An 11,804-nucleotide genomic window follows, 5' to 3' on the forward strand; every position below is an offset into this window, starting at 1 on the left:
TTAATTTTAAATGTTCATATGCTAAACATATATTTTTAAACTTTTATATCAGATGTGCTTTCGGTGACTATCAATTTACAATATTCACTGAGTGAAAATTCACTCACAGACTTCTATTTCATTTTCTATTAGACAAAGCGAAGTGCCATCAAGCAGCGCTACAAAATCCATTTCCAGAAAATCTAGTCATTTATGGTTGATCCATGACTGACAACTAAGCAAGTGAAGAAACGAAGCTCGATTTACTCGAAACATGAAAGTACAAAGTTTTAAATGTAACCTACAAATAATAACAATTTGAAACGTTTTAAAACAACATGACGTATATTCTGAAATCACGTGACTTGGTGAGTTTAAAACAGTCTATGGTTTAAAACAAGCTCCGAACCACTGATTCGAAACAAAATATTCATAAATGCTTCGAAGCTCAAATAAGCAGAGCTTCGAAAGCATCTGGCAACTACTGACAACACAAACACAGTGTGTTCTTGAAAAATTATTTATTAAAGGCTTCCAAATTCTGAGAACAAAAAAAATCCACAAAGCAGGTTAGTGTTTAGAATGCTAATCATAATCTTGTTAAAATTCAAATAAGATCACTTCAATCACTGCATCAGTAAGGTAAGTTCTATTCACTTAACTGAAAGAACTTTTATGAGGTATAGTTATGCAAAACGTATTAGTCAGCATAATTGAACTGAATTAAAATCTGAAACCCTGAGATGCTGCATATCATCCTCTGCTGGATATTGTTGTCATACATTTGCTGCATATTCGTTTCAGTGCCAGATAATACTAGTATGACAAAACCCATTGTACTGCATTGGTATTTTTAGTTTCTTAAAGTCAAAGGGATAATTTATTAACCCAAAAATGAAAATTCTGTCATAATTTAAATCACCTTCATTTTGTTCTAAACCTGTATGACTGTCTTTCTTCTGTGGAACAAAAAAATAAAACATTTAGAAGAATGTTGGTAGCCAAACCGTTTTGGTGACCATTGACTTCCACTATATGGATCATTTCATATCTTCATTTCAAAATATCTTCTTTGACGTTCCACAGAAGAAACAAAGTCATTCAGGTTTTGAGTAATTAATGAAAGAATATTTGGGTTCACACTCCCTTGAATGACCATAACTCTACAACATATCTCTAACTCTCTGCGATTGACTCTCTATCATGCTGTCGTAAACTGAGCGATACACACTGAGGATCTCGAGTGCCGTGGGCCGCATGTGAGGCTCCTTCCTCTTGCATTCTGTGTAGATCTGAAACAAGTGGAAATGAATGACATCACTTCCCAGGACATCCCCCAAAAGGAAACGTGTCACTTCTGGAATCTTCCAGATGTCCGTCTTTTCATCGTAACCAGGCATTGCTTCATCTGAGAATTGAACATCCTCGCCATAAGGCCACAATTGCTCAGGGGCAACAAAGTCCCCGTTGAGCTCATGGTGACCGCATTTAACCCCTTGACTTCCCCTCTCTACCTCAGGCAACGCATCCAGGTCGTTGGCCAAAAGACGCATATCTGATGCAAGAAGAAACTGACTGAGAGTTTTGTGCAGGTCGTTGGAGTCACACATGACTCGGATGCCCACTGGACTGCTGTGCAGGTATGCCAGGAAGGCAACATAGTCTATTGCCAGCTGTAGTCGAGTATGCCAAGTGTTTCGCCAGTGATATCGGTCTTGCGCAAGGGTGGCATCAAGCATTAGCACTGATCCAAGAGGGTGGTACTCCGTAACAAACACACCATCCTCCTCACACACCCCTACAAGCGTGACGACGTGGGTGCTCTGCAAGGCACGTAGCATTGACAGTCCGTGGAGGAAATCATCTGTATACTGCTCTGATGACAAGACAGAGAGCACCACCTTCTGCCCTCGCCACTCCGACAGATAAACCTAGAAAACACAATTATGCATTAGTGTAAAGGGTAAAATACACAGGGCAACTTTTTGAGCAATGTTGCTTGGCAATCTTGCCGAACGATTGTTGCTTGGGTTGCCCGTTGACGGCAACATCGCCAAGCAACATTGCCCAAAAAGTTGCCCTGTGTATCATCACCTTAAGTCTCTAAGGATGTATTAAGAAAAATAACTAAACTAGGGCTGCAACAACTAATCGATAAAATCAATAATGAAAATCGACAACTAGCAATTCGCACTGTGAGAAGTAAAATCCGCAGTCACGTCACTAGCAGTGAACAACGCATTTCTATAGAGAGCTGTTCGGATTATGTATTTATGAAAAGAGCAAGTTAGCATTTTAGAACTTCCAATTGCATCGTCCTGAAGTCAATGTGTTTTTTGAATGGGCTTTTGGTTAAAGGTAGAGTAGGCAATTATTACTTATTATTAATTGCTATGAGTAAATGTGTTTTCCTCGTACCAGTAAACTTCTACTTTCAAATGCTAAGCAATTAGTTTAAATTTTAACCCTATTTTGCCCATATTGTTTAATTGTACATAGCATTCCCTATAATTGTTTTTATTGCCTTCAAATTGCACATTTTTAAAAAATGATTCAAACGTAGGCCACTTGATAATCGAACTAAATGTATATATCTTTTTTCAATTAATCAAGAAATTAATCAACAGATTAATTGATCAAAACAATAGTTAGTTGCTTGCAACTTCTCACCTTCTTTACAGCCCCTTGTCCGATGAGCTTCACACGGCGGACCTCAGCGCGAATTTCCGGGCACTGTAGCCAAGGAGTACAGACGGTCATTGTGCCCACTTTAAAATGGCGAAGCGGGCACTGCGTGTGTGTTGAGAGAGGGTTAGTGTCCTGATACAGGGCATCTAGGTAGAAATACAGCAGCAGATTGGCACAAAGGAGAGCTGCCAGGCAAAGCAGAACTGCGGGCAATCCACACCTCGCCCCAGTGAGCCCATAGACAGCAGTGCCAACCATAATGAGATCTTTACCTATTGATTAAAACAAATTAAGAGATTTCAGACAAATAATAAGTGGAAAATGCGAACATATATAACAGGTTTGGGTTATTTAAAGGTAGCACCATAACAGAGGACACCCATTAAGACTTTTAAAATGATTTTAATTGAAGAGATTTTGGGAGTGCTGTAACGTTAGTATCTTATGGGAGCTTCATCTGTTATAATTTTGTCTATATTCACGATGCTACTCGCTGGATTGACTAGTAATTTGAGCGCTGAAAACAGAAACATTTTGCACAGTTTTATTATGTCTAATACGATTTCGTGAATTAATGCCTTTAACACACCAGTTTGCATTAATATGCGTACTACTGGTTCACCAGACGCAGACACAGTGTCCTCCTGTTCATGCGATCTCAATGCAATTCCTTTCGTTTGTGCAAGCGTTGAATAATTTGTGGTTCAGTTTCCAGGCTGTCCAATTTCTCAATGTTGTTTTTCCGGATTGTCTCACTCTATGGAATAATTAAAAGAGCAGAACACTGGACCCCGGAGTCACATCGCCATCTAGCGCCATCATGGTGTAACATCCCCGCAGTCGCAATATCGCATTATAAGGTCTAGTGGCCCCCAAAAAGTATAAGGGTCATTGACAAATAAAATAAAGCTTCAAAGAAGGTTTTTAAAAATAATTTCAAAACTGATGTAATGCATATTTTTGAGTCATGAACGTGTTTCAACAAGTTTCAGTTGGTAACACTTCAAACTATTTAAATTCACTGTTTGACTGATTTTATGTCAGGTATGGGCTACAACCAAATAGTTGTATGTATATATACTGTAGTTGAACCACATGACATAGAAAGTGTACCAACCTTCCCATACTTGAAATTAGCAGTTTTTACCAGTATTTGAGAGAGATCTACAAAGATATTCACACGGAAGGAACACACGGATCAGTTGGGCTCTTGATGCATCATGTTTACTGTTATTACCTTTCAATTCATAATACAATATATGATAAGAAATACTTGCAGTTGTGCAACCGTGACATTTGAGAATATATAAATTACTGGACAAAAGTTTTTCAATTATCTCAACAGCCTTAAACTACTGATATTTATCAAATTTGTTTATATCAAAGGTTTCAAACCTAAAATCGTGCCATAGTATTTATATTTTAAGAAATCATTTTAAATAGTTTCCTTAATCTGTTAATTTGTTTGGACAGTTGCACCACCTGACATTTTGGGGGTTTAAAATAACGAACCATAATGTATTAAAATGAATTCAAACTAAATAGGTTTAATAGAATAAAGTGATACATGTCATGAATTTATTAAACTATTTTAAAAGGAAATAATGCACTTGCCTGCGAAAAAATGCATGTCAGTGACCCATATATAGGCTACTGTATATAGCCTGTGACAGTGTATCATAAATGTATATCTGTAAGTGTGTGTGTACCCACAAAAGTAGTCTATAAATGTGTTTGTATTGTATAGAATTATTTTAAGGAAATATAGTAATATACTTGTATTAAAAGCATTTCACATTATGAAATTTGTTTCTAGGACACTTTCTGATTGACAAAAGCTGTTGTTAGTTTTGAGAAAAGTTCGATAATTTGTTTGCCACATGGTTTGATATTTTGTATAATGCAATGAAATTAAAATATTTTTAAAATGCCTATACTTTTTAGGGCCACTTCAAATGGCACATGTTTTTTTAACAATTTTTTTTTTTTTTAAACAGGATATTTATATTTTCATGTCAAAATGGAAAGTATTATAGTTCAAGATGGATCTGCCCATTACTGAAGTAGCCTATATCTATATATTTATATGTACAGGTCCTTCTCAAAAAATTAGCATATTGTGATAAAGTTAATTATTTTCCATAATGTAATGATAAAAATTTAACTTTCATATATTTTAGATTCATTGCACACCAACTGAAATATTTCTGGTCTTTTATTGTTTTAATACTGATGATTTTGGCATACAGCTCATGAAAACCCAAAATTCCTATCTCAAGAAATTAGCATATTTCATCCGACCAATAAAAGAAGTGTTTTTAATACAAAAAGAGTCAACCTTCAAATAATTATGTTCAGTTATGCACTCAATACTTGGTCGGGAATCCTTTTGCAGAAATGACTGCTTCAATGCGGCGTGGCATGGAGGCAATCAGCCTGTGGCACTGCTGAGGTGTTCTGGAGGCCCAGGATGCTTCGATAGCGGCCTTAAGCTCATCCAGAGTGTTGGGTCTTGCGTCTCTCAACTTTCTCTTCACAATATTTGGCAGGCCAATTGAGCACAGTAATACCATGGTCAGTAAACCATTTACCAGTGGTTTTGGCACTGTGAGCAGGTTCCAGGTCGTGCTGAAAAATGAAATCTTCATCTCCATAAAGCTTTTCAGCAGATGGAAGCATGAAGTGCTCCAAAATCTCCTGATAGCTAGCTGCATTGACCCTGCCCTTGATAAAACACAGTGGACCAACACCAGCAGCTGACATGGCACCCCAGACCATCACTGACTGTGGGTACTTGACACTGGACTTCAGGCATTTTGGCATTTCCTTCTCCCCAGTCTTCCTCCAGACTCTGGCACCTTGATTTCAGAATGACATGCAAAATTTGCTTTCATCCGAAAAAAGTACTTTGGACCACTGAGCAACAGTCCAGTGCTGCTTCTCTGTAGCCCAGGTCAGGCGCTTCTGCCGCTGTTTCTGGTTCAAAAGTGGCTTGACCTGGGGAATGCGGCACCTGTAGCCCATTTCCTGCACACGCCTGTGTACGGTGGCTCTGGATGTTTCTACTCCAGACTCAGTCCACTGCTTCTGCAGGTCCCCCAAGGTCTGGAATCGGTCCTTCTCCACAATCTTCCTCAGGGTCCGGTCACCTCTTCTCGTTGTGCAGCGTTTTTTGCCACACTTTTTCCTTCCCACAGACTTCCCACTGAGGTGCCTTGATACAGCACTCTGGGAACAGCCTATTTGTTCAGAAATGTCTTTCTGTGTCTTACCCTCTTGCTTGAAGGTGTCAATGATGGCCTTGTGGACAGCAGTCAGGTCGGCAGTCTTACCCATGATTGCGGTTTTGAGTAATGAAACAGGCTGGGAGTTTTTAAAAGCCTCAGGAATCTTTTGCAGGTGTTTAGAGTTAACTAGTTGATTCAGATGATTAGGTTAATAGCTCGTTTAGAGACCCTTTTCATGATATGCTAATTTTTTGAGATAGGAATTTTGGGTTTTCATGAGCTGTATGCCAGAATCATCAGTATTAAAACAATAAAAGACCTGAAATATTTCAGTTGGTGTGCAATGAATCTAAAATATATGAAAGTTTAATTTTTATCATTACATTATGGAAAATAATTAACTTTATCACAATATGCTAATTTTTTGAGAAGGACCTGTGGCTATATATATTTCAAGAGGCCTCTAGCCTAACAATTTCCCCAAAACTGGGAAAAACCCATTTCACACTTCAGGTGCTTTTGTTATTAGTTATACAAACTATGTTCTTTGACCCACACGTGAGATATATTTTATTCATTAGAGAACACAAGGCGGCTTCCACAGTTTCCATGGATAACGTTTATTAAATATTAAAGAATGTGGTGTCGAATTAACACCGTCGTGCCACGAACCCTTTATCTGAAGATCAGGGTAGACCTTTAATGTCATGGCAGTGGACTTTACCAGTAGCACACTCTAATTTCAGGCAAACAAAATTTGTATAATGTAGATTTTTAAGGCAGAATGGAGCGACGCACAGGCAGGGCTGAGGAGGACCGAGCAGAGAGGAGAGTGCGGTTCCGCGTGGCGTCCGCGCACAGTGGTCGCGTGCTGCAGGAGGTGTTCAGAGAGCACGCGCTCGAAGACTCCGCGGACACGGACACCACAGTGAGCTCAGAGCCAGAGCCAGAGCCCGAGCCTGAGCGCGCGAGCTCGCCCGTCATCACGGAGGCAAACAGCCATCTGTGCGGCCTGGCGGGACCGGGACCAGAACCGGACGACAGCGGCAGCGAACCCGACGAGCTACTCATGTACGCTAGTGCAACCAAGAAGAAGCTTTTCACCGGAAAACGCGTGAACATCTTCAGCAAGAACGGAACTGTTCGGGGCGTGAGAGACAAAGTGAGCGCGGGACAGGTGTTGTTTAACGACCTGTCCAAAATGTACGGGGTAAGTTTTACTTAGAGCAATATAAATACTTGTTACATTTATTGACGTTTAAAATAGCTGTAAAACGGAAGGGTGAGTTTATATAGCCTACCTGGGAAAAGGAACCCTATCCCTTATTAAGACATGTAGAATGAATGATTTACTAATTGCTGTAGAGGCTATGTTTACAGAATAACATTTCAAGAAGGTCCAGGTTATATTTCACCCCAAAAATCACAAGAAAAAAGAAGAAAGTTCTTTTAAAAAAAATAAATGTGTTATGATGACAGTTAAACACTAACACTAAACGCACAGAATATGCTTTTATGCAATATATATAATTTTACCTTTTGATTTCGGGTTGATTTCATGAAATGTACCCAAATGTCTTATTGCCACATTTGGAGGAAAATTATAGAATTCCTGCTTAATTATTCCCAATCAGCAGTGGATTGTTTATTAGACCTATTATAAGAATTATAGTTTCCAACTGTTACAACCAGTTAAGTTTGGACATGCCTCATTATTTCTTATTATATTTAAACATTTCAACTTAATATACAAACTATGAAATAACTGAACCCTGTGCTTTTAAACTACAGTTCACTTGTATGCTGGATATTTGTTGGCTTCTCTGCCTTCACTACCCAGTCCAGGCTTATTTTTATTATTATTATTTTCAAAAGAAGTTATTTTGTGTTGCAATTTAGGTTTTTGTTCAAAATACATTTTTAGAACTTTAAAGAAATTTTAAGACTTTTTAAGATTTTTTAAATAAATAAATTCAGTTAGGTATGTTTTGGCAGTGTTAATTATAATTAACCCGTAGGCCAACATTATTTACTCTTAAAAAATAAAATTAATTTGTATTATTTGTCCTCCTTATGACATAAGCACATTTATTTATTCTGATTTACTTATAATTAAGACTCTTACTAAGTTACTAGTTGCCAGTTGTTATATTATTGAGGACTGTAACACCATTGATCTATAATATCTAATAAATATGTGTCTCTCAAAGGACTCGCTTATTTTGAAGCGGCCTAAAAGACCATGAGATTGCTTGCAGCAGAGGATGCTGGGTCACAAAATAGGGCGTCACCCTGGGTGGATGTGCAGCAGGCTTAAGCGAGTGAAAGTGATGAACAGCGGCCAACGTTTTTGCTTTTATGTGATTTTCCATATTTGTGTATATTGTAGTTCTGTAAATATATTTTATATGAACTTTTTGCAAAAGCATTTTTGAATAAAGGAACCAAAGGGATATGTAAAGTCAACTGGTTGCTTGGAATGTTCTTTTTGCCTATGTTTGGGGTGCATTTTCTTTATTTTTATCTTTCATTGTTTGTGATTTAAATTATTGTGATTTTTTATAAATATCTCTGTTATGTTTTAATGCAATAAAAACAGAAAATTCAACCTTTTTATTTTTGTTAATACATGAATTTTAATTTTTGAATAATTATGCATAAGAAATTAACTTAACTTGAACTTTATAAATTAAGTCAGACAAAAAAGCTGCTTCCTCCACATACATAAATATATTCAATAATGAACAAGAATAAACATTATATACACTGCCTGACCCAGAAAAAAAGTCACTGTTTGGATTTAAGTAGGTAAATGCTATGAGTCTATGAATTGATCATTATTGCAGTGATTATGTTTCTAGCATGTTATATGTTTGGCAAGAGGTCTTTTAAACCTAATTGATGGAGTGTATTCCTTTTCATTTCTTAAACAACCATCTAGAAAGACACATCATGGTCATATTCCAGGATGACAATGTCAAGATTCATCAGGTATGGAAAGTATGGTTGGGAGGGAGCACGAAGAATCATTTTCACAGGCCTTAAATTAATTGAAAGTCTTAAGTATGTGCTGGAGGAGACTTTACAGAGTGCTGGAAAAAACATCAATATTTATTTCCATCAAGAGATGCATACATTTTGGTCAAGATCTTGTATGAATAAAATAGTATAAGGCTTGAAAATGGTTTAGCTCAGCCATTGCATTATTCAGCTTGATCCCAGAGAGTGATATAAATGCACTTTCTCTTACTCTCTGGGATCAAGCTTGGTATTAAATTAGTGTAGCTGAGTTCATAGTATCTGATTATGTGTGCATTCCAATATCAAAAAATGATTCTGCTAACCTAGTTCATGAAGTTCTATAATAGTTTTGTTTTAATTCATCTGATAATCCTGATTTACAGTAAATGTACATTTGTTGCCACTTTGACAGCAATGCGCATTATGTGCACTGGATTTTCCTCTGATCTTAGAGTAATAATTTCTTATAGTTCACATTTTAACTGAGTTATCATCAGAAGACAGTAAGGAGAGCGAAGACCCCGTACAGAAGAGCACATGGATATGCCACCAGCAGCTGCTGACCACTCATGTTAAGAGTGGAACTGAAGATCTTAGAAGCTGATAGACTGCACCAGCCAACCACAAACAAGGCCAACAGCGTTCCCAAGATCCCTCTGCATTAAAATAAAAGCCTGTTGTTATTCAAATGCAATGTACCTGAAATTATACCCTAAAAAAAATAAAGGTTTCAAATGGGGTTTTTCATATTGAATGCAATAGAACTGTTTTTGGTTCCCCAAAAATCTTTTCAGTTAATGTATTTGGTCTTGACACACTTGATCTGCTACTGCTAAACTATTTAAAAGCTGAGCAAGCAATCTCATTGGCTGGAGAATCAAGCTGGTGAGATAGCTTGCAGATTGCATGTACAAGAATAATCAGCAGTTTCATGACTGAACTAGATATCTTAATACTATAATTATTCCTTTTTGGGCAATGGAAAGGTTCCATGGACGTTAAAGATTCTTCCTATGTTGGGAAGATGTATATTGAATGTATGGAAAATGTATATAGACTTTTACAAGTTTAGTGGCCTAAAACTGCTTTTTATTAGGTGTGGCTATAAAACAATCAAAGAAAAATGGAATGGAAAATGCTTCTATAGAGTTATGGATACTCACTGAAGTGAATAAACAACAGCAAATGCAGAGAGCGAAACCATTGGCAGGAGACAGTATCCCAGTACACTCGCCACACATCCACAGGATATGCTGTAAATGCTCATCAGGTTCAACAGTGTGTACATCCCAACACAGCCCAGAGCACTGATGCCATACACATATCCAAAGTGCGCTTTCCCTGCCTGCGGAGAGAGTTCACACAAATACACAGGTCCGTGCTCTGGACATTACATATGTTTTAATTTACTCTGTGCAATATAAATGTACCTCTTTATATTTTTATATAAATGTACCTCTTTATATCTTTATATAAATGTACCACAGTGTACATCTAGTTATGGCTTCGTAAAAGGTTCAAGGTGTAGTTTGTACCATCAATAGTGTGGCTCCCAAAGCAACGCAGAAGAGAATAGGCCCAGTGAGGTCTGTCTCATTCATAATACTGCCATCAGCAGGCTTCAGTGGATTTAACACGGTCAGAGTCTTCTGCCAGATATGGTCAAAGTTAATGCCCAACTCTGAGAAAAAATTCACATATATGCATAAAATTAAATAAATTTTTTTCTTTTCCATTTGTTACACACTTCAGCTTAAAGATATTTTATTATAAACTATTTTTTATTACCTTCTAAGAGTGGCGGCTCTTCCTCATAAGAGTCTATGCAGTCTGTTTGCTCGGGTGGCGCTACAGGCTGATACACTTGTCCAGTATAAGATGCTGTAGTGGTATATTCATCTGCGATGTGTGCGGAATTATCACTGATAATCAGATGGTAAACAATGAATCACAACTGCACAACTAACAATTAAATTGCACACAGAAACAAACAGCACATATAATAAATGGTATATCAAACACATACTGTATATGCCGTTAGCGACGTTACACTTACACATCATGGTATTCTGGATTAACGTAGGCTGGATCATAGCCATATACCTCTTCCTGCTGACTGTCCGTATAATATCCAGACTGATAGAAGTCTTGTTCAAAGTTTTGAAAGTCTCCCATTCTGTTTAAAATAAAGAAACATGTGTACACAAGGTCAGTTGTGATATGAAAAAGTTTGAATTTATGTTCTTACCTTTAATAGTCCTTTAAAGTCAGTCTGGCTTTGATTTGAAGATCTTGGTTTGTTTGTCCTGAGGCTTTGCTTGGTCACTGAGCAGCTGTTTTGCTGTATGTGTGTATATGATGCTATTAATAGTCTTCTATATTTACTTGAGAAGCACTGTCACTGTGCTGGGAGGTCATGTTGTAACGCCATCCTGATGATCTGTAGATCCGACCAGTCAACTCAACTGAACTGACTGACAACATGCTGACCACTCATTGTTCAGTACAATTACTTTACCATTAAATTATATTCTGTATCTGTTCATGAAAATGATTCTTATGAAATGGTTACAGAAATATAGAGGCAGGACAAAAAAAATTTTTTATGGAATGTTGCAGTATTTATTATAGGCCTAAATGATTTATAAATGCACATTAATATTATTTTTTAATTCATGTGCCGTCATAATCTTTAATCAAAATAACTCCTCCCTCTTGCAGCGACATCTCTTTTCTGATGACGTGTTTACTAGCGCGAGGAGGCGGGACAACCTGTCACTCACATGACATCACAGCAATAGCAAACCACAACCATCCAATCAATTCCTGATAGACAAAATCCATTCCTGCCCAAACTTGATCTTGTTCGAGAAGCCGTTTCACTTGTTT

The 11,804-nt window shown here is 37.4% G+C and overlaps 3 protein-coding genes across 3 annotated transcripts; 1 reads left to right on the forward strand and 2 right to left on the reverse strand.

Moving 5' to 3' along the window:
* Positions 1 to 483: 483 nt before the first annotated feature.
* Positions 484 to 3,426, reverse strand: pomk (protein O-mannose kinase). The gene is made up of 3 exons (XM_077197196.1): positions 3,257 to 3,426; positions 2,650 to 2,939; positions 484 to 1,910 (listed from the first exon to the last, which is right to left on the reverse strand). The coding sequence occupies exons 1-3, from the start codon at positions 3,264 to 3,266 to the stop codon at positions 1,143 to 1,145; spliced, it is 1,068 nt and encodes a 355-aa protein (XP_077053311.1). The 5' UTR covers positions 3,267 to 3,426; the 3' UTR covers positions 484 to 1,142.
* Positions 3,427 to 6,597: 3,171 nt separating this feature from the next.
* On the forward strand, positions 6,598 to 8,360 carry grxcr1b (glutaredoxin and cysteine rich domain containing 1 b). The gene is made up of 2 exons (XM_077197199.1): positions 6,598 to 7,104; positions 8,105 to 8,360. The coding sequence occupies exons 1-2, from the start codon at positions 6,679 to 6,681 to the stop codon at positions 8,138 to 8,140; spliced, it is 462 nt and encodes a 153-aa protein (XP_077053314.1). The 5' UTR covers positions 6,598 to 6,678; the 3' UTR covers positions 8,141 to 8,360.
* Positions 8,361 to 8,984: 624 nt separating this feature from the next.
* Positions 8,985 to 11,710, reverse strand: LOC143703062 (protein YIPF7). Its single transcript, XM_077197198.1, has 6 exons — positions 11,164 to 11,710; positions 10,972 to 11,091; positions 10,704 to 10,837; positions 10,451 to 10,596; positions 10,079 to 10,260; positions 8,985 to 9,571 (listed from the first exon to the last, which is right to left on the reverse strand). Exons 2-6 carry the CDS (start codon positions 11,088 to 11,090, stop codon positions 9,409 to 9,411), a joined length of 744 nt encoding a protein of 247 aa, XP_077053313.1. The 5' UTR covers position 11,091; positions 11,164 to 11,710; the 3' UTR covers positions 8,985 to 9,408.
* Between the last annotated feature and the right edge of the window lie 94 nt (positions 11,711 to 11,804).

This window comes from Siphateles boraxobius, unplaced genomic scaffold, assembly GCF_051911475.1.
Source record: "Siphateles boraxobius isolate OS27281-9 unplaced genomic scaffold, OSU_SipBor_1 37, whole genome shotgun sequence".
Lineage (NCBI taxonomy): Eukaryota > Metazoa > Chordata > Actinopteri > Cypriniformes > Leuciscidae > Siphateles > Siphateles boraxobius.